This window comes from Macaca nemestrina, chromosome 5 (assembly GCF_043159975.1).
Source record: "Macaca nemestrina isolate mMacNem1 chromosome 5, mMacNem.hap1, whole genome shotgun sequence".
NCBI classification, from domain to species: Eukaryota; Metazoa; Chordata; class Mammalia; order Primates; family Cercopithecidae; genus Macaca; species Macaca nemestrina.
In genome coordinates, this window is record NC_092129.1 from 79,849,321 (window position 1) to 79,872,519 (window position 23,199).

The 23,199-nt window shown below is 37.7% G+C and overlaps 1 protein-coding gene across 7 annotated transcripts in view; it reads left to right on the forward strand.

The window, feature by feature from the left end:
* Positions 1-2,973: 2,973 nt before the first annotated feature.
* LOC105478775 (autophagy related 5) overlaps positions 2,974-23,199 on the forward strand; it is a 137,266-nt gene continuing 117,040 nt past the window's right edge. For 4 of the 7 annotated variants that reach the window (XM_071096666.1, XM_011736407.2, XM_024791917.2 and 1 more), the window contains exons 1-3: positions 2,985-3,114; positions 12,083-12,248; positions 19,801-19,928. In XM_071096666.1, coding sequence (XP_070952767.1) covers positions 12,141-12,248; positions 19,801-19,928 — 236 coding nt within the window. In that variant the 5' untranslated portion in view covers positions 2,985-3,114; positions 12,083-12,140. Of the gene's footprint in view, positions 3,115-3,161; positions 3,276-12,082; positions 12,249-19,800; positions 19,929-23,199 lie in introns of those variants that run through there. The other 3 variants (XM_071096667.1, XM_071096668.1, XM_071096670.1) reach the window with 3 other exon arrangements.

The following is a 23,199-nucleotide window of genomic DNA, read 5'->3' on the forward strand; positions in this document are numbered from 1 at the left end:
GCTAATTTTTTGTATTTTTAGTAGAGACGGGGTTTCACTGTGGTCTCGATCTCCTGACCTTGTGATCCGCCCGCCTCGGCCTCCCAAAGTGCTGGGATTACAGGCTTGAGCCACTGCGCCCGGCCGAAAAGAGGACTTTATAAGCAAGTTTCCACGAATCAAAAGCTGCCTGAGACTGCTGAGACCAGTTCGATTGGGGAGACCCTAAGCCAGCAGCGCTAGAGGAATTAAAGATACACACACAGAAATATAGAGTGTGAAGTGGGAAATCAGGGGTCTCATAGCCTTCAGAGCTGAGAGCCTCAAACAGAGATTTACCTATGTATTTATTAACAGCAAGCCAGTCGTTAGCATTGTTTCTACAGACATTAAATTAACTAAAAGTATCCCTTATGGGAAACGAAGGGATGGGCTGAATTAAAGGAATAGGTTGGGCTAGTTAACTGCAGCAGGAGCATGTCCTTAAGGCACAGATTGCTCATGCTATTGTTTGTGGCTTAAGAATGCCTTTAAGCGGTTTTCCACCCTGGGCGGGTCAGGTGTTCCTTGCCCTTATTCCGGTAATCCCACAACCTTCCAGCCTGGGCTTTATGGCCATCATGAACATGTCACAGTGCTGCAGAGATTTTGTTTATGGCCAGTTTTGGGGCCAGTTTATGGCCAGATTCTGGGGGGCTTGTTCCCAACAGAGAGTCACCCCCAATAAGCTAAAGCTTGGAGGAAATGGTAAGGCCAACCAAAAAGAGCTCTTTAAAAGTTATCTTCATAGGAAAAAAATTAAAAATTTGCAGTGCCACTGATTTGGAGAGAAGGCATAATGTTCATCAAAGGAAATGACAGAGAACAAACATAAAATTCCCTTTATTTCCAAATTTTTGCTCAAGAAGCACAATCATCATATAGAAAAGTGTAACAACTATTTAATAGGAACACTGATAACTGGACCATATCCAGAGGATGGATATGGCATGTGAAAACTGGCTGAAAGAAATGACAATGTTTATCCCTGAGTGCATTACGGGGACCTTTTCATATTGAAATGCTGTCTTTTAGAAGAAGGGTTAGTTATTTCTGTTGTATGTTGTAGATGGGTGAGGAAGAGAGAAGGACAAGGGGAGAAAGGAAGAAAACAGGGTTAATTTATAAAAATTACAGGAAGTTGAATTTTAAGCCAAGTAGTCACCGTTCACCTATTGGGTTTCTTCATACATAGTTTCCCTCCAACACATTTTTTTTTTTTTTTTTTTTGAGATGGGGTCTCCCTCTGTCTCCTAGGCTGCAGTAATATAATTATAGCTCGCTGCAACCTTGACCTCCTGGGCTCATGTAATCCTCCTTCCTCAACCACAGGAGTAGCTGGGACTATAGGCGCATGCCACCATGCCCTCCTAATTTTTGTGTTTTTTGTAGAGATGGAGTCTCGCCATGCTGTGCAGGCTGGTCTTGAACTCCTGGGCTCAAGCTATCCTCTTACCTGGGCCTCCCAAAGTGCTGGGATTATAGGCATGAGCCACCATACCTGGTCCCAACATTTTGTTAGGAAAGAATTTTGAACACACAGCAAAGTTGAACAAATTTTACAGTGAATATCCATTTACAATGAACCTAGATCCTACCATCTAGATTCTACCGTTATATTTTACCATTATATTCTACCATTGTATTTTACTGTACTTGGTTAATTACGTATTTATCCATCTATGTGCCCCTAAATCCATCTTATTTTTTTGATACATTTTAAAAGAAATTTTATATACTTTTGTCTGACACTGGGAAGGCAATGCACCTTAATCCCACGAGCTTTCTTACACAGGCTAATGGCTGTTTACTGGGGACACTATAGTGAGGATTTCTGCACTGAGTAGGTGAAGAGGACCAGAACTGTGGCTTTCAAACTTTTCTGACTGCTACCCTTACTAAGAAATGTATTTCACTTCCTATGCAGTGTACACACATACATACTGAAGTAAAAATTTCAGGAAACAATATTTACCCTTTACATGTGTGAAGCATGCTGACATTTTCTATTTTATTTCATTTAAAAAGATGCTGGGCATGCTTCTGTAACTTGATTTAGATACCCACTAATGGGCTGTAATTTACCATTTTAAAATCATTGTACTTAGTCCAACTCCAAGAAGATTTTTATTTTTAAAAGAATCCCGTGGCTACTACTAGAATTTTCCTTATCTTCCCAATTATCAAGAACCTGTTTTGAGTCTCAGCACAGTACTTACTTAACATGCATGGCGTTAAGGCATATGTAATTAAGAGAAAAACCTTAAATTCCTGGTGAGACTTCTGGATAGAGCCAATTCAAACATTCTTTATTAGTCAGTTTACTCATTATTTTTACAAACAGTGGGATAAAGATATGTACTCTTGGATGGATGGGAGGGTTCAGTACTCATATAGTCTTCTGTTAAATTAGGCTATTAATGAACGCCTGCGGTGGTTCCAACAAAGTAGAGAATAAGATCAAATGAGAAAATGGATGGGAAAGTGCTTTGTAAACTAATGTTTTACTAATACTGTTGTGTGATGCCAGGAAGAAAGGGATGTTCCGATCAAGCTCTAGGGAGGCAGTGTTTCAGTATTTTAAAAACTGTTCTTGTGGAACTGTTACATTAACCTCCCCAAGCCCCAATAACTACGCTTTGACGCTAGACTCTCACAAGAGGGTACAAGCTATGAACTTGGAGGGATTTGGCCCCAAGTTCAAGTGTCCTGCTCCTTTGGCGCATGCTCAGGAGCGACTCGGGCCTCCTCGCGGGGTTGGGCAGAACACGGAGGGCGGAGTTCGGGCCACGTGGGGTCTCGTGACGTCATCTCCAGGCGCCGAGGGTGACTGGACTTGTGGGGCGCTTTCAGGGCTCCGCGGCGCTGCCGGTTTTATTCGCTGGATACCAGAGGGCGGAAGTGCAGCAGGGTTTGGCTCCGACCTCCGCGCCGGTGCTTTTTGCGGCTGCGCGGGCTTCCTGGAGTCCTGCTGCCGCGTCCCCGCAGGACAGTGTGTTAGGTGGGCAGCCTGCCCCGCCGCCCCGCCAGAGCCCGGAATCCAGGCGTCACCACCAGTGCGGGGAGCCGGAAGGAGGAGCCGTCGCTTCGGGTAGGGTACGTGTGTGTGTCCCCTTGTGTGATGAAATTCCTAGAGGAGGAGGGCTGGGGAGGGGCCAGGTAGGTGTGGTAGGAAGGAGGGGTGAAGCTGTCTGGAGGAGCGCCCGCCCGGCGGCGATGGAGGGTGAAGGTGGTTCCTCCGGGCAGAGGTGGAGTTGGTGAGACGCCGCCCCGGGAGCCCCGGGGCCGGTTGGCGGGTGTGGCCTGTGGGGTCCCTCTTGGGGTACATGTCTGTTGCTTACTAAGGTAGGAAAGCGAGAGTCTAGTCACAGGCTCTAGAGTTCAGTTCAGGAACTGCATTTTTCCTGGAACACAGTTATTTAAACCTTTATTGCACAGTGCAGTATGAGTCCAAACTCGGTGGGTATGTCCTCCAAACAATTTATCTATTTACGATATTCCTTGTCTCAATAATTATATTTAGTGCTACCAAAGACATTTTCTGTTGGCAAGACACTTTTACATATTTCATTTGTACTTTGGATTATTTTACAATTATCCTGAACTTGAGGAACCTAGGAAACTGTTGGTTCTAGATTTTTCTGAGGGGTGAGTAGGCACAGCATGTCTTGAGCAGTCAGAACCCGGAGACCCATCAGGCAGTAGCTGAACTTCCAAAGCCTTCCAGAATTGGCTTGTTAGATTTCTGAGACCTTGAAACTGGATACTTGGCTCTGAACTGAACTATTGTGATTTCCATAGAGGGAGTTTCTGGTTGAATTTTGAATTTGAAAATAAGGATGTTGGGCTGAGGGTAGTAGTTGAAAGGTATTTTACACCAGATTTAAGCCTGTGCTTTGATCTTCAAAGATATGCTACTTAAAATTGGGGAAAAGTGGACGGAATGGAACTGTATGGATATGAGTTTTTAGAATAGTGCACACACCTCAAGTGTGTGTTTATTTCATTAATTTCCCCCAAACTGAGTACCTCCTATGTGTTAGGCACTGGACAAAACAGTAAACAAAATAGTGAACAAAAGAATAAAAATCCCTGCCATCATGAAATTCCACTTTGGGGATGGCGTGAGAAGACATTGATACAAAAATTAAGGTACAGTCTTTCCTATCCCTCGGCATCTCTGGGAGATTGGTTCTAGGACCTCCCTTGGATACCAAAGTCCTCAAATGCTCAAGTCCCTGATATAAAATGGTGTAGTGTTTGCAGATAACCTATGCACATCCTCCTATCTTTAGTTCAACTGTGCATTATTTATAATACCCAAGACAACTGAAATGCTATATAAATAGTTGGTATGGTGTATTGTTTGGGGAATAATGACAAGAAAGAGTCTATACATGTTCAGTACTGACTTTTTTTCTTCCCTGAATATTTTTCCATCCGTGATTGGTTGAATACAAGGACGAAGAACCCATGGGTAGGGAGGGCCAACTGTATATGTCAAGGGGTCGAAAGTGCTAGAGAAAAAAACCAAAGCAGTGCAGGGGTATAGGGAAAGCCAGGAGATGGAAGTGTGGCCATAGAAAAGATGATATTAACGTGGAGGCCTATAGATGATAAAGAAGGTTGCCACTTGGAAAGAGCTACCACTGAAGTCCTGAGGCAGGTGCATACTAGCTAGTTTGACTGGAAAATAATGAACAAGAGGGAAAGAAGTAGTGGATACTTAGATGGAAATGGGACCAAGTCTTTTAGGACCATGTAGGAATTTATAAGAACTTTAATTTGTACTTTGAATGAGATGGGTTTTGAGTGAGGAGTAAGTTGATCTAACTTGTGTTTTAAAAGGTCTAATTGCTGTGTTGACTGTATGCAGCAGGTGCAGAAATAAGAGTTGTTAGTAGGCCATATTGACTGCATTTATCCAGGTTAAAGGTCAAGGTGATTAATCAGGGTAGTAATAGTGGAGGTAGTGCGAAATGACCAGATTTACTTTGAGAGCAGTTAGATAGAAGAAGGGTCAAGGTGGACTGCAAGGGTTACAGACTGAGCAGCTGAAGAATAGCACTTGGTCGGGCATGGTGGCTCGTGCTTGTAATACCATCTTTGAGAGAATCCCCAGCCTGGGCAACATAACGAGACCCTGTCTCTACAAAAAAAAAAAAAAAAAAAAATTAACTGGGCATAGTGGCATGTCTAGCTACTTGGGAAGCTGAGATGGGAGGGAAGGATCACTTGACCACCTTGAGCTCAAGGTTACAGTGGCCCGTGATCCTTCACTGTAGTCCATCCTGGGTGACACCGAGACCCTGTCTCTTAAAAGAAAAAAAAAGGACTTTTCCACTTAGCAAAACACAAAAGACCACAGAATGATAGTGATAGGAGAGAGGAGGAAGGAAGATCTGAAATGGTTTTCCGTTTTGCATATGTTACATTTCTAAATGGAAATGTCATATGTAGTGGTATATGTGAAGCCAGGCAGTTCAAAAGAGAAGTCTGGACAGAAGATAAAACTGTGAGAGTGTAAATGTATAAGTGGTATTTAAAACCGTGTGAGAGATCTCCAAGGGAGTGGTTCAAGGACTGAGTCCTGGGGCATTTCAATATTTAGAGTTTGGAGAGATTTACAAAATTTCCTCCCTCCCAGGGTGGGACTGTTGAGTAAAATTCCTCTTGAGAATCACTGATTCACAGTAAGCAGATAGAAGGAAATAGAAAGCAAGGTCATTAGCTGAGAGAGAGAGAGGAGGAGGAAGAAGTGAACATTTGAGGGAGGAGAAGGTATGGAATAGTGATGTGGGAAAGGGGGAGAATAAATGGACTAGGGAAAAGTAGGAACACTAGGCAGTACCAAGGGCCCGGTTTTGAGGTTAGTGTTTATGAATTTAAAGGAAGACCAGCCAGCATATATTATTATTTTTTGATGTTTATGCACTTAGTCTAGTAAGTATTTGATATTTCTAGGTAGTTGGGAGTTTTGTCAACGAAAATTACTTCAGGTAGTAGGTTAGTCTTTCTTGGTACGTAGTGTGAAAGAGACTATTAGTTGTGCATTATATTGTTATCACAGCGTGCCATTTTCTTTCTTTTTTCTTTTTTTTTTTGAGAGGGAGTCTTGCTCTGTCGCCCAGGCTGGAGTGCAGTGGCGGGATCTCGGCTCACTGCAAGCTCCGCCTCCCGGGTTCACGCTATTCTCCTGCCTCAGCCTCCCGAGTAGCTGGGACTACAGGCGCCCGCCACCTCGCCCGGCTAGTTTTTTTGTATTTTTTTAGTAGAGACGGGGTTTCACCGTGTTAGCCAGGATGGTCTCGATCTCCTGACCTCGTGATCCGCCCATCTCGGCCTCCCAAAGTGCTGGGATTACAGGTTTGAGCCACCGCCATTTTCTAAATGACTGATTGGTTAACAGATGTTGTTGGTGGGCACCTACTCTGTCCCAGGCTCTGAACTAGATGCAGAAAATAGAACAGTCAAGAATAGCCCCTGCCCTCAAGAAACTTACTTCTAGTAGATTGCATCATGGGTTGGAATTTCTTTATTTCCAAGATATTTCCTTGAAATTGGATGGATGGTGATAATGGTGTAGTGTATGTAGAAGAGAGAAAATCTTTCTAAAATAACAGAGTATGCTGAATTTAAAGCGTGACTGTACTGATTTGCAAAGGAGTTTAGGAATAAAATTTCTTAAGTAGCTAGATTCATATATTTATATATTTTTTCCCCATTATTTAACAAAAATGTCAAAGCCTACTATCTGCTAACTATACTAATATTGGTGATTAGAAGGTACATATGACTAAATTTTGCTGTCAAAGAAAATTTCAATGTGGGGAGGGGCAGGAGACAGATAAGATAAACAGATAATTGCATTGCATGATATTGCATGCTATTAAAGAAGTAATTAGACTGGAGGCTGCTTAGGGGAAAGCTTCCCAAGGAGCTGATATTAAGCTTAAGAGGGTTAAGAGTTGGCCCAGAGAGGATAAAAGAGTTGGCCAAAAGAGGAGGGAAAAAGTGTTCAAGCAGAGGGGCCATGGAAATATGAGGAAACTGTGTACTAAAAACATACATTGTTTATTGAGTGGTTACCAAATGTACTAAACACCCAACAGCCCTGTGAAAATTATAATTATCTTCATTTCACAAATATGAGAGTCAAAGAGGATGGGTTTGTTGTCCAAGACACGTAACTAATAGGTGGAAATCAGGGTTTAAACCCATGTCAGTCTGATTTCAAAGCCCCTTAACTATCTTATTGTAATTTGCATGCTGTCAGCATCTGAACTTCCTTTCCCTTGTTCTTTATCCCTCATTTTTCACCAGCTTCTCTTTCTTCCTTGGAAAGACTCATCTGTTTTTCACCAGTCCACGACTACCTCTATAGGTCAGGCACTCATTACTTTTTCCCTTAGTTGCTGAAATTACTTCCTGGCTAGCCTCTCTGACTCAAGGCTCTCCTTTTGTGCACTGCTACCACATAATTGTTTTTATTTTACCATTCTAAAACCTGTAGGCACTATAGGACTGGTGGATGAAATTGAGATCCACCCCTAGTCTTCTGTTTGGTGTGTTTCATGGTCTAGTCTCATTTTACTTACATTTACAGATTTGACATTAGAGGAATAATAATTGCTTGCATTTCCTAGCACTTACTGTGTGTCCATTATTGTATCAAACACTTTATGGATTTTTTTTTTTCCAGAACAACCTTGTGACTTGGGTAATATTAATTCCATTTCACAAGTAAGGAAATTGAAGCTTAGTGAAGTAAAGTGACTTGCCTAAAGGTCACATGTGATGTTAAAACATGTTTTGGTATCAGCTCTTTCATTATCTATTAATACTACTCTCAACCCAAAATTTCCTTAAAAGTTGGCACAAAAATTGCGCCTGCCCACTTAATGCCTTTATTGATGCTATTTTGGCCTGTTAGAATATTTGTCATCTTTTCGCCTGTCCGTATTCTACCCATTCTTCAAGTTCCACATCTTTTAAAATTCTTCGAACACTATAGGATGTATTAATATCTCCAACTCCCCTCTTTCCTGTGCCCCATGAAAGCTCTCACAAAGTAACATTTAATTATACCATGGACATATGGATGTTTTGGAGTTGAGAGGGATGATGGCAGTCCATATAGTATGATAGAAAGAATATGAGATTAGAAACCTGAGTTAGGACGTGGCTTCTAATTTTGGCTCTGCCATTTATTAGCCACAAGATTTTAGAAAAATCATCTGACATCCTCTTCTCAAATTTATCACTTGTAAAATGGGAGCATATAGGCTTGTGTGTATCAAGTGTGAGGTAATATAAAATGTATAGTATTTCTGGAGTTACTTGATATTTAAAGTAGTATATAATCTACTGTTATCTAATTTTTATTATCTAATCTCACCTGCTTACCTCATTTTTCAGGATTCTGTTTGGTTCTGTAATTTTATATCATACACTGTCTTTCCAACACATTCAAATTCAGTAAGCATTTTTTGAGCACCTACTGAATTCCAGATACCATTCCAAGTATCAGAGGTGAAGAGATGAATGAGATATGATCCTTCTCCCTAAGGGAATCTATTACAGTCTGCTGGAGGAGACGTATAAATAAATACTACTGATAGAAACTTACAAGGGTAGAGGAAAAGTAGAAGTGCCGAGAGAAAACAAGGCGAGTTCTGCCTGAATCATGTGTAGAAGAAAGGTTATTTTGAGCTGGGTCCTAAGGGATGGTTAAGTTGGAAGACAAGGTGAAGAAGGCTGCTTTAGGGTAAGGGTACCACCAGCATGGGCAAAGGCACAGAAAGGACAGAAAGTGCATGGTATGTTTAGTAGATTTGGAGATTATACTTTGTTAATGACTGAGGTTTTTAAAAGTCCATTGTTGTTCTTCTAGCACCTGCAACACAGCTAGGCATATCAAGTGATTAAATATTTGACTCTAAATTGCATATTATTAGCAGTGATTACTGCAAAATTTTTAGCTTTTTTATACCTATAATTCCTACTTATATAATGCTTTTGATTATTATTAGGTTTTGAAGTCTTTAAATGTTGACTTTTAAACGTTTTTTGAGACATGTTCTTGTTCTGTAAATTATAATGGTAGATAACCTTTATAGTACATATTATATGATGGATGTTGTTCAAGTGCTTTACATGTATTAATTCATTTAATTCTTGTATCTAATGTGGTAGGTGCTGTTTTCCCATTTTACAGATGAGAAAACAGAAACAGAAGTTAAATGACTTACTTGAGGTCACACTTTAAGTGGTGGAGCTGGTTTTGGGTCCAGACAGTCTGGCTCCACATTTTACATTTCTGACTCCTACTCTATAGTGCCTCTCAAGAGTAAATTGTGTTTTATTGCCTCTTTAAAAAAGGATTATTGAAAACTTACATCCTTTAGTTTTATTCATGTATCCCTACTTTTTCTTACGTATTTTTAAAGTTAAGTGTATTCACTGGAGACATGCTTTCTTATATAATTTATTATAGGTAAATATTAATATTGAAAGATTAACATTTTAAGATCCTATAAATTTGGGTCTGTGTATTTTGAGGCAGTAAGCAGCCTCGTTTGCAGTTTTCATAAATCTGTTTTGCAGAGTTTGTTTGTTTTGCAAAATTTGTATCAGCTGTACTGCGTTATACCTTTAGCTGCCTTGGCTGAGTTAGTTCTTCCCTTTAGGTCTTGCAAAAAATATACATGTAAGCAATAATAGTATATGGGAAATAAAGTGCCAATTGATCTTTCACTCATACTTTGTACTTAAAATCCTACTGTAGAACTTTGGTAAACTTTTCTGGAACATAAGACTTTAAAACTCAAGCCTGTAGTTGGAGTCTTGAGGTGTTCTGCCTTCCCCTAAGTCTATATTTGTATCTCTTTTGGGAAGGGACTTAGAAACAGAGAGCATTGGTCATTCATTTTACTGTTCGTGAAATGTGGAAGGGAGAAACAGAAGAGAATGTCATGGAAAGAAAGAGCAGGGTGGTCCGGGTTCTTGTCTGGCAGCCTAGAGGGGAGAGAAGGGAGCCACACTCACATGCATGATATTTTGGTTTATGATGATCCCTGCCTATTAATAAACATGGCTCAAGTGGTGTCCTGGAATCTGACCAATCAGATTATTATCCCTCCTTGAGAGAACAGTGCTTGGAGAGGAGGGAAGAGCAATTGTCTTGGATTATATTTTCTATCTGCTTCTTCTGAGAAGAAAAATAATATCAATAGTGACAATACAGTGACTTCAGCTTTAAGCTTGTAATTAACTTTTATTAAAGATTTTTATTAAAGGAACTCTTTGTCTCAAATTATTTTTCTCTTCATCATCAAAAGGTGAATCTCAGTTGCAGCTGCTGACTAACTTGATGTATCATGGCTGCAGAAACAACTGCATACCACCTTTATATCAGATTCAATTTTAGTTTTACTTATTTGTGATAACCTAGATTTCATTATTTTTTGCCACTAGTAAATTTCCTTTAAAAAGAGCAAACTATTAATGTAATCAGGAAGTAGTGCGGTCTTTCCTGTTTTCAGTGAGTTAATTTTGTGTCATTGGAAATTTTTTGCCAAATGCAGAAACTCAATAGTTGTTTGAATTTGTAGCCTACCATTGTGGAATGATATGAAGTTTACATGCATGTATGTATATCATTTGCTTAAAATAGTTGTTTTTATGGATATGTTTTAATAAAAGTTAAAACACTAACTGGACTGGACTCAGTTTAAGAACCAGAATTCTTGTTGCCTAGTACTTTTATGTTGGACATACTTTTTCCACCTCTTGCAGTTTACTTACCTGTAGATGACATTGCATCCAGTTGACCTCCAACTTTTTCTTTCTTTGACTAATTAATTTATGACCGTCTTAGTGTACTCGGCATTGGTCAGTGGAAGTGAAAAAAAGGGAAACAAACTCCTTGAATAATTCAGTGTTAATAATTCATATTTGGCTAAACTCGTAAGGTTATTTTGAATGTTTTCATAAGATACATTATGATAGATTATGAATTAGCTGCCTATCAAAGATGAGAAATATTATTTGGATAAGTATATTGAATCTTAGTATCCAGGTGCCACCTGTTGAGTTATTCTAAGTGTATATTATCAACAGTATTTATTTCAGCATTTACTCATGTCGTGTATTGTGTTATTCAATTGTAGAATATTAGCATTAGAAGGCACTTGGATATTATGGAGGTCAAAAGCCATGTCCTTATGCCATACCTAGAATACTGTTTTGCAGACCTAGTGCTATATTTGTGGTATAGAGAATATTCTGAGAGATCCAAGCAGAAGCATTTACTGTTTCATTGGGGACAGAGGACTGGGAGCTTGGTTTGCAGAGTAGGGATTTGAATAGGTGAGAGAGGAGCATATTAGGTAGGGGAATAGTAGGATACAGAGAAAGGTGTTTAGGGGGCCACGAGAAAGGTGTTTAGGGGGCCACTTTTGGTAGAAGGTTTACAAAAAGAACTACGGTAATTAAAATGGAAGTATTGGTGGGATTACATTGTGGAGAGGATGAAATTACATTGTGGAGAGGATGAAATTTAGAATGGGGAATGGGTTTATAGAAAGATTTTTTCCCCAATGTGAAAGATATTTTCTAAGATGAGAGAGTAGTTTTGCAGGAAGAGAGGAAGAACTATCTGCAGGGGTAACTGCGAGAACGATCCTTTGGAGTTGGACTGTCAGGATTCATAGGGTATAGGTGAAGCTTCTCTTTAGATAAGCAGTAGACTCTTCTGGGCTTGGAAGACTGAGGCAAATATAGTTTCATTTTTGACTGTGGTTCATTACTCAAATGTACAATGAATATTACTGGTATATGTAATTTTGAATTAGTTACTTTTCTGATTCCTTTAAATAATAATTTTACATTTAGAATTTGTTGTACTTTTTTTTGGATTTATACTAAAGATTGGTGATCACATTTTTTTTTTTTTGAAGTGGATAATCTTTATGGCATTGATTTTTTAAAATAATCTTTTGTTTTCTAGCAGGTTCATTCATCCTTGCAAGGATCTGACTAATGCTCTTTATTTTATTTTCAGTTTGGCTTTGGTTGAAAAAAGAATTTAGCCTGTATGTACTGCTTTAACTACTGGAAGAATGACAGATGACAAAGATGTGCTTCGAGATGTGTGGTTTGGACGTATTCCAACTTGCTTCACGCTATATCAGGATGAGATAACTGAAAGGGAAGCAGAACCATACTATGTAAGTACATTGATTGTGGCAAATGGGATATTTAACCTTGTCCCTTTTTGTAAAAAAAAAAGCTCTAAGAACTTGGAGGCCATTATTATGTAACATTTTATATATAGCTAATTCATGCTTATTTTGGAAAAAAAATTAACATAGATAAGCATAAAGAAGGAAATATTCACCTCTAATGCTACCACTCAGAGGACAAAACCACTGTCAACATGTTGTCATGATGCTTTGTTTTCCTTACATGTATGTGGGTATGTTAATGGAATCAATCATCTATGGTGCCTTCTTGACTTTCTTTTTCTTATGCATATATTCATATATAATAAATGTATGATAATGCAATAATAAGATATGTGCTTTTTTAACAGGAAGAGATTTTGAAAATACTAGGTTCAGATTGTATTCTTTTGTAGTTAAGAGATTCCAAGCAACTGTTTAACAAAGTGTTTTAATAGCTTAATGAACATATAAACATGCACACATACACACGATATGTTCACTGAGCTATTGTATGTTATATGTGAGATAATATGTAATATATATGTAATATATATTATAAATTGCTGCACCTTGACTTGCAGGTGTGAGTTAATGGATTACGTATTTTACAAACACGTTTCAAATGTCTTCTGATTTTGGTGTGCTTTGTTTCCCTTTTCTAAGTGCATGTATAATCCCAGTTTATGCCTCTGTCAGAGATGACATCCTGCCTGGTTTACTGAATAGCCCGTAATAGGCAAAGATATTCTCAATTGTTGTTACTGTTTTTTCTTTTTGTGTCTCAGGTATGCATTCTAGTGTTTACCTGGAGATGATGTGGAAAAGTAGAATTGTATTTGTGATGAGGAAATGCTGCTTCTGTTTCACTTTAGTAAAGTCTGCCCCTTGCTTTCCCACTCATCTCTCTGAGAGGCAGCGCCGTTCCTTAGCCTGCCTTCACTACGGGAAGTCAGATTACTGGAGGAAGCTACTTACTAAGGAGCCCATTCGCTCACTTTTTGGGTATAGGACTGTTGTTTTGTTTTTGTTTTTGTTTTCCTCTGTGCATCCTCAGCATCTGGCACTGGCTCTTCAAGTGGTACTGCTTAGTGCATGAATGTTTCCCCAGGCTCCTGTTGGGATTTTGTTTGAAATCATCTTTTTGGGTTTTCTTACTAGAAATGATAGTTTTAGAGAAGTTCGGGAATCTTGTTACTGGTACTCAAGCTTATATACATGTGAATAATCTTTGGAAATATCAACCGTTTTCTGTCTAGAAAAACACCGCAATTAAAAACCAAGTATGGTCATAGTTTTATTTTTAGAAGAATTTCATTTGTTAGAGATATTTTTTCTGTTCTTATTCTGTAACATAGGTTAGGATACCATTTTTTTTTCCCAAACGAGTTTTTGGTGTTTTAATTACAACTTTAACTTTCATTGGCTTTGTAATAGTATCTAAACCAAAGAGTGTATTTGGCCAAATTGACAACAACTGAAAAATAATTTAAGTCTGTTTATTTTTATTTATTTTTTTTGAGACAGAGTCTCGCCCTGTTGCCCAGGCTGGAGGGGGCAGTAGCGCCATCTTGGCTTACTGCAACCTCCCCCTCCTGGGTTCAAATGATTCTCGTGCCTCAGCTTCCCAAGTAGCTGGGATTACAGGCGTGCGCCATCATGTCCGGTTAATTTTTGTATTTTTAGTAGAGACAGGATTTTGCCATGTTGGCCAGGCTGGTCTCAAACTCCTGACCTTAAGTGATCTGCCCACGTTGGCCTCCCAAAATGCTGGGTTACAGGCATAAGCTACTCCACTAGGCCTGTTTACTTTTAAATCAAACTCTAGTGTTTGACATACTTCCTAAAGTTAAATAAATTTCATGTAAAGAATACAGTATTTTTTCTTTATAGACCTGTTTAAATGTGAAAAGACTGTTGTGAGCACTAGATTGTAAGTTGTTTTCTAGTGTTTCTAATCAAATTGAAAATGGCAAGAGTGTTGAGGGTAACTGTAGGAGAAAGGATTGTCTTGTCTTGTAGGTAATTGCTTTTTTCTTGAATTCTTCCTAATTCTTCACCTAGAGAAATCTCTTATGCAGTCATGATTTGTGTTTTTGAAGACTGTTGGGTGACAGGCTTATAATAAACATAAAACAAAAAACTAGAATTTAAAACCATATGGCACAATCCAAATTTGGCTGTTTAAATACGTACGTGCATAAGTGTAAGTTAATACATACAAGGAAGACAATAAACAAAACATTAGCAATGACTAGTCTTAGAATTACAGATGAGGATTTTAGTGCCAATATAGCTGTAGTTCAGATATGTCCCTGGCTGTCAATTAAGCTTGAACATATTTTTAATATTAATATTACATATATTCCTGTCTTTTCTGCATTTTGATTTGTTGCCTCTGTGCATAATTTTTCCACCTATATCCTGTACATATTATCACTGAGTAGTATGTTTTATTTTTCAGAGAATATTGGGAAGGAAATTTGTAGAAACTGGATAACTTTTCAGTTTGTATTCTTCCTGTTATGTTCATTTAAACTGTTGCTTTTTATTTAGATTATCCAGTATAAAAACACATATACTCATTTGCATTGCTATTTTGTGACTTGTGTCTAGAAGAAATCATGGTTAGACCCATGGTCATCAATGCCATGGACCCTTAACATTAGGCAGTGATCCTTTTATGTATCCTTAGTCAGGTGTCTACCCTTTTCCACTATGACTATGTCTCTGAGCCCTGACCTCTTCCTTCACTCTTAACAGGTGACCTCACTCCCTCCTTCATGAAGAAAATAGAAATGATGTAATAAGTGTGATAGGACCTCCCTTAACTTTCTGCCACCAAATCTGCAAAACCTATCTGCAGTCACACACATTTACTTCTCTTTCCCTCCTGTTATAATGGTATTCTTCCTTCTAGGCAAGGCCCAGCCCTCCATCTATCTTCTGCCTTCTCAGGAGGCTGGTGGTATCTGATCTTCTCCCATCTCCACCTCTGCTTTCTCTATTTATTTTACTTTCAACTTCTTATCTGCTGGCTCCTTCACCGTTTTTAATGTTGTCATAAATCCTTCCTATCCTGAAACAACAAGCCTCTGTTGACCCCATCTCTCAACTTTGGCTTTTCCTCCATGGCTAGACTTCTTAACAAGATTGTTTATAGTCATTGTCTGCCTTCCACCTCCTACCAGTGAGTTTTCTGTAATCACATTTTCATACTATTCCAAGAAAACTGTTCTTGCCAAAGTCACTAATGGTATCTTTTTAGCCAAGCTCAGAGTCTGTTTTGTAATTTTCATTTGCGTTATCTCAGCAGTGTTTGATGTTGTTGGTTGTTTCTCCCATCTTGTGGCACTGTCCTGTTTAGCCCTGCAGTGCTCAGTATCCTTGGTTTTGCTTTTGCCTCTATGGTTTTTATGTGTGTGTGTATGTGTGTGGCCTTTTTTGCCACATCTTTCTCCTTTGTTTATTCCTTAATATTGGTATTTCTTAGGGCTCTGCTTTCTTTTTTTTTTTCACTTCACTTTTTACCCCCTGGAGTTCTTGTCCATTTTTATGTCTTTGTCAAGCATTTATATCTTGACAGTTCCCAATATTTTTCTCCTGAGCTCCAAACCTATATATTTGTCTGCTGGAGATCCTCACTTAGATGTCTTACAGGAACTCAAACTATGTATGTTTGAAACTGGACTCATCAGCTTTCCCCCCAAGAAAATATGGTCATCTGCGTTATTTTATTCCCTTCCTATTTCAGCAAGAAGAATTACTCTTACTTGAAATCTGAGACTCATCGTTTGGTGCTTCCTTCTCTCTTATCCCAGATATTCAGTTGGTACCTTACTCCAGCTGATTTTAGACCTCAGTGTCTCTCAGACTTATCTGATCCCTTTCATCCCGCACTGCTACAGCCTAGACCAGACTACTGTTTAAAAACTGATCAGGCCAGGTGCAGTGGCTCACGCCTGTAATCCCAGCACTTTGGGAGTCCAAGGTGGGTGGATCACCTGAGGTCAGGAGTTTGAGACCAGCCTGGCCAACATGGTGAAATACCGTCTCTACTAAAAATACAAAAAATTAGCCAGGCGTGGTGGTGGGTACCTGTAATCCCAGCTATTCGGGAGACTGAGGCAGGAGAATCACTTGAACCTGGGAGGTGGATGTTGCAGTGAGCTGAGATCTTGCCTTTGTACTCCAGCCTGGGTGAGAAGAGTGAAACTCCATCTCAAAAAAAAAAAAGATCAAATTGCACGGTAGTAACCAGTTTCCTGCTTTTAGTTTTCCCTTCTTTCCGTTTTCTAGTCTGCAATTGGAGTGATCTTTTCGAAACACGTATCTGATCTTGTCATTTGCTTGCTTAAAACCTTTGTGGGTTTTCTTCATTTTTAGGATCTTTAATTTAGTTTACAAGGTTCTCTATAATCTGGTCCCTGGCTTCCTCAGCACTATTCTGGCTTAACTCTCTACCTTCCTAGACTTCTTAGACTTCACTCAAATGTGCCCATCTTTGTTTCTCTGTATTCATTCTATGACTTTTGTCTTGCAGTGTCCCCTGTTTGGAAAAGGCAGAGGTATCTCCCACACCTACACACACCCAGACTTCCACACCACCCATGTTCATTTCACTCCTATTTGTCTTTTGACTCTTTGCCTTAAGATATACTTCGTGTCAGGGTATCCCCTGAAACTCAAGATCAGGTTAAATTCCTTTGCTGCTTGCTCTTATAACATTCTTTACTTCCTCCTTGCATTAATCACATTTGTAATTTTGTATTTTGTGTCTTTTTTGCTGTCTAACCTGTCTGCTGTATAAGGGGAGGGACTCCTCTGTCTCTCTCAATGCTGTATCCTCATTGCCTAGTATGATGCTTTACACATTGGAGTGGAACAGAATTCTAGTATGTTTTACTTCTATTTTTGTCCTACAAAGGTCTCTAATTTTAAAATTGAAAATTGTTGGACAGAATAGGACTTGGCATAAAGAAATAAAATTATGGGCAACTTTTTTGGAAACATAAGTATTCCATATAATTGCATAAAATATATATTCTTTTCAGCTGTGTAGATAAAAATGAATCACTTGTATCAGAGTCATGGAATACTTTATACTAGGGCTAAATGAGGAATAAGAGAATGACAGTTTCCATTGTAGCTGACAGTATTTCCAAATGGAGTTAATCTTATTCAAAGTAAAAGAACTAAGAGAACATTGAAAACATTTGTTAAGTGAAATAAACCAGACACAAAAGGACAAATATTATATGGTTCCACTTAAATAAGGTACCTAGAATAGTCAAATTCATAGAGATAGAAAGTAAAATGGTGGTTACCGGGAGCCGGGGAAGCAGGGAATGGGGAGTTACTGTTTAATAAGTAGAGTTTCCATTTAGGATGATGAAAAAGTTTTGGAGATGGATATTGAGTGTACTTAGTATTACTAAACTGTACACTTAAAAATGGTTTAAATGGTAAATTTTATACTAGGTATATTTTACCACATTGAAAACAAAAAACTTAAACCAATGAAATACACCTAAGAAAAACAATGAGTAGTATATATAGTCTGCAGGTAAAAGGCAAGAAGATGATGTCGTTTCATGTTGTTTTCATTTTTATTTGTTTAAATATTTCCTAAGTAAATTGTATCTATATGTACTATAGAATAGTCATTCTTAAATCTTAGAGTGATTTCTTAGTGTTAATATGGATATATTAGTTAAAGATTACTCCCACAGGCCAAACAGAACAGAAAAATGCAGCTACATTTCAATGTGGATTCTGCCTTAAAAATGAGTATTCTTTTAAAATTACAGTTGTTGACTCTGCCTCACTTAACCTTTGGCATCTCTGACTCATTCAGCAAATATTTATTGTGTGCCTCCTTTAAAGCAGGCACTATTTTGGGCAGTGGAAATGTAGCATTGAACAAAACAGACAAAAATTCCTGTCTTAATGGAGGTTATAATCTAATGTTCTGTTTTCCTTATTGTAAAGAAGATTTTATTTCATAAAAATCATTGTGAGTTCTTTAGCAACTTTGAGTGAAGCCAAGGCATGTAGTACAACACTCTCCAAAATCGGGAGCTGATATATCCATACCCATTAGCTGTGGTGTTTCTTCCCTCCTACTGTCTCCATAAGTTAATATTATTTTCTACAGAATAGATTACTATGTAATGCCCAATAATCACTTTTAAATTAAAGTTCAGGATTTACTAATAGAGACCTTATTAGACTAATAGATTATACTTACATATTTTTTGAAAACAGCTAATTTGCCATGCTGTTATGCTTTTTTTAAGAGACTTTAATGTCACATCTGTATTTGTCATTTCTGAAAGAATACAATGAATGTTTTCTCTGTCATTTATTTAAGAATAGCATGATATTGGCAAGTTATTTAAAAGTAAAACAGGGGCGATAATACTTCCTCTGGGGGGAAAAAACTGCTTTTTCTTACATTAAATAGTAAGAATTCCTTTTTCTTTCTTCACTAATCACAGTTATCTCTTTATAAAAGAACAACTCATAGTCTATTGAATGCATAATACTATTCAACAGCTTTTTCATAGTATTTAGTACCTTGTATTCCGTGCTGGAGCATGCCAACTGTCTCCCTCCCATACCCCTGTACTCTGTAGCCCCTAGGATCAATGTCATGTTCTCCTACCTAGTTGGGACCTGTTATCTTGGACTTCCATGATTAAATAGAAATTCCTTCAACCAGAATATCTCTTTTTGTATATATTTGCCAGCTTAGTAGTTCCACTTGATTTATTGGTCAACAGATATCACCTTGAATAAAGAGCATGAAAGATCATGCAGTTATAAAAGCAGCCAAAAGAATAACAAAGCAGTTTTATCAGCAAAAGAAGTCAGACACTTAGGAAAGCAAGAAATGACTAGAGTGTCTACTGCAAAGGAGGAAAACCATAAATTTTTGACAACCTCCTTCTTTTATCTAATTGTCGGTTCTTTATATAAATCATAATTGATTTTCCAAAACACTCTTCCTGTTTTATTTTTGGGTACCTTTTGTGGGGAAAAAAACACTGACCAGGTTCTTCATACTGTTTTTGTTAAGGCTTTACCTAGCCCAGCATTCTCTCTCATCCTTCAAAACATGATGGACTGGTTGAGAAGATTTGATTGATAAGTCAAGGTATACTTTAAGACTCGAGTTGATTATCTTCTTAGAACAGTTTAATTGACTCAGATGAATCATTTTAATTTTTAAGTTAAATTTGATAGAACCAATAAGTATCTTAAATAGTATGACATCTAATTACATTTTTATTTAGTGTTATAGAAAGTTGTAGATAGATTTGTGGTATTCTGGGCATTTATGTGGTAAGCTGTGCTTAAAGTAATGGCCCCGTAAGAAATACTAAAACATCTTAACCTTTAAGCTTTGATCTTCTATAAAAAGCAGTTGACTTTGTGTGGGATGTTCAAAATAATGCAAAGAACACGGCTGTTTTTCCTTAAAATTCAAAAACCTTAGTATTTTTAAAAAATAATAACTAGTAAATAAATACGATTTTACAAATTTTCATTTCAGTTGCTTTTGCCAAGAGTAAGTTATTTGACGTTGGTAACTGACAAAGTGAAAAAGCACTTTCAGAAGGTTATGAGACAAGAAGACATTAGTGAGATATGGTTTGAATATGAAGGCACACCACTGAAATGGTGAGTGAATTTTTCTGCATTATTAAGCATTAAGTATATACTAGCTTTAAAAAGGTATAGTGTGCCCTGAAACAATTGTAAAAAAGTTCTACGAGGATAGACGTCATTAGTCTAGCTCATACAATACATGAAGTTTAGACTTATTAGAGTACGTTATTGAAAATATTTCTGCCTTCTGTTTGGATGCATGGATGACTGGACAGCTTCATATATTTTTAGCAATAGATTTTTATATGGTACAATAAGAATATATTTGGTTATGGGCTATTTTCAGACATATTTAAAACTCCCTTATGAAAAGTCATCTCTTGACGCTATTCAGTTTTATTTGTGTCACCAAAATATTTATAACATCTTTATATACATGATTACCTTAAGTGGCATTCTTCACACTGATTGCCATATTTAGTTGACCACTATGTCAGAAGCACATCTTAACTAGGCTTAGTTGAGTATTTAAAATATACTGATTTCCTTTTTACGTGAAAAATAAGTTTGATGTTTTACATTTTTAAGAAGAGCATTGAACTGATAAGAACAGATACTACACTAATCCCAGCACTTCGGGAGGCCGAGGCTGGCAGATCACCTGAGGCCGGGAGTCCGAGACCAGCCTGACCAACATGGAAAAACCCCATCTCTACTAAAAATACAAAATTAGCTGGGTGTGGTGGCGCATGCCTGTAATCCTGGCTATTCGGGAGACTGAGGCAGGAGAATTGCTTGAACCTGGGAGGTGGAGGTTGCGATGAGCTGAGATTGCGCCATTACACTCCAGCCTGGGCAACAAGAGTGAAACTCTGTTGCAAAAAAAAAAAAAAAAAAAGTATTGAAATCAAATCCTAAACCTGGGCTTATCTATGTACAAATGATGTTTTTTTGTACTTCCTCTGTTATTGGGAGTTTTATTCATTGTGCTTCCAAAAATATTTAATGAAACTGGAAATTACAGAGCGAAGAATGTAAAAAAAAAAATAGTTCAAGGTATGCTGGATGTTAATGTTGAAATGCTGCCATTTGGATACAGTTGAATGAAAAGATACAGGCTAAGACAGATTTAAATGAAACATGAAAAATACAAATTGGTTAAAAATGGACTTGCTCTCTGAATTGGGGAATATTAAAATGAGTTTTTGAAAGAGGTTTAGGACAAATGAAAGGAAGCTAGTTAGGTGTTTAATAAATGCAGCTGATGTGAATCAGAGGACTTTATTAGCAAGGAGAGAAATTTTGGAACTCACCTTGTGCTGATGAGATCCCAAGAATGAGTAAATTTTTCATAATGGCTTACAAACATGCAAGGTTGTATTTTGGGTCCCGTCTCTAATCCTTTGAGGTGGTTCTGGGAAGTTATGACACAGTTGTCTTGTTACAGCATTCTTTCTTTAAGTCAAAACAATACTGAGCTTCATGATCATGTATCAGTCTCCTCTGACTCTTCTTGAGTAGTTCTAGACATCACGCAGCATAGATAAGGTGACAATGTTTTCCATTTTTTATTTCTCAGGAGAATTGGAGGTTTTGGAAGGGGAAGGTGGCTTAAAGGAAGTGTAAATGGAGTAACGATTATTAAATAGAAGAGTAGAATGACAGGATGGGGGGGAAAGAGTGTGGGAGAGTAGCAAATGGGGTGTATATATGCACTTGACATTTCTATCTGCAGTTATTTATGTTGTATTGCATTATATGTATTACAGATTATCTCGAGATTTTGTGTGACTAGCGGGGCTTTTCAGTTTTATTGTAAAGCAGGATTTCTCAATAGGGTCACTATTGACATTTTGAATTTGATAATTCTTTGTTGTGGTGGGCTACCCTGTACATTATAGGATATTTAACAGCAGCTCTGGCCTCTTCCTACAAGTGCCAGTAGCACTTCCTCCAGTTTTGATTATCCAAAATGTTGCCAGATGTCCCTGAATGGAGACAGAACCGCCCCCAGTTGAGGAACTCTGGAAAATTTGGGAAACCTCAATTTAGCTTGTAAAGTAAGTGATTGCTAAGTCATCATCTTTCAGTTGCTGTTTTATTCTGTCCCTTGTGGTGATTATTCTTGTATTCTATATGGCTTATATTTTATAGGTTTATGGGTAAATAGTGTTTGGACCCATTTCTCCTTGTCACTGCAGAACAATGATTTTGGCTTAAACATTATTATACCATGTTCTTTCTTTGTCAGTATTTATCCCTTTGGAAAGTCTTTTATTAAAGAGTGGAGTTCTTTTCCCTTTTGGAGAGCTTATGTGAAAGCAATTATATTCAAGTATCTTCATGGTAGTTTTGGGGGTGTTAACTCTTTATGTGTTATATCAGTTCCACAGTTATGTCATGCTGTAAGCTCATTATAGCTAATGACTTTTGATACATCTTTTCCTTTAGTGTTTTTAAGTACTCCATATATATGAGGCGTGAATAACTTCCAGAGGCATAAATGTAATCCAGGACCTCTGGGCTTAGTCTTGATCTTCTCTCTCTTTGCTTCCAGTAATATCAGTTTTCTCTTATGTTAAAAAAAGTCTCTTCCTGGAAATAGGCTATCAATATAAGAATATCTGGCATTTAAATAGTGGGTTTCGCAAAATAGGATGGTTTTGTGAATTTCCATCAGTGTAGGAAAGCAGCTACCACTGAAGTGTTGGAAGACTTGGACTTTTGAGACCACACAAGCGTCTTAAGGATAGAGAAGCATTTATTTGAGTTGGGTAATAATGTCTTTCCTATATTTATTCTTTGGAGTTTTAAATAGGTTCAGGTAGGAAAGGAAATTAGTCGCCAGTTAAGACAACCCATAAATGAGGGAAGAAAGAACAGAAATTGATGTTTCTTCTCTTCTTTATAACCTTGTCACTGATTCTGTCCCCTAATTCAAATAAGTCTGTCTTTTTCATACAAGGTGACAATTCTCAATGGCAAGAAAAAAACTAGAGTCCTTGATAATCATGACTTCCATCATACTCAGATGTTAAAAATATGACTTTATCTTCCTTTTGGTAGGACATAGATGAAGAGTATGGGGGCTTTGTTTTTTAAACAAATGCTTGGTTTTAAAGAGTCTTTTAAGAAATAGTACATATGGTAAAATTAGTTATAGATAATAGCAGAATGGAGTATTCTTAAAACAAATTATTTTTCCTTTACTGTTAATTCTTTCTTACTATTCTTTGTTCATCTACTTGGCTAACAGACTCTCTGAGAAGGGAAAAATAATCCCAAGCATATAATTAATGTGGAATAAAATTCATCTTTTCTTTTTTTTTTTTTGAGACGGAGT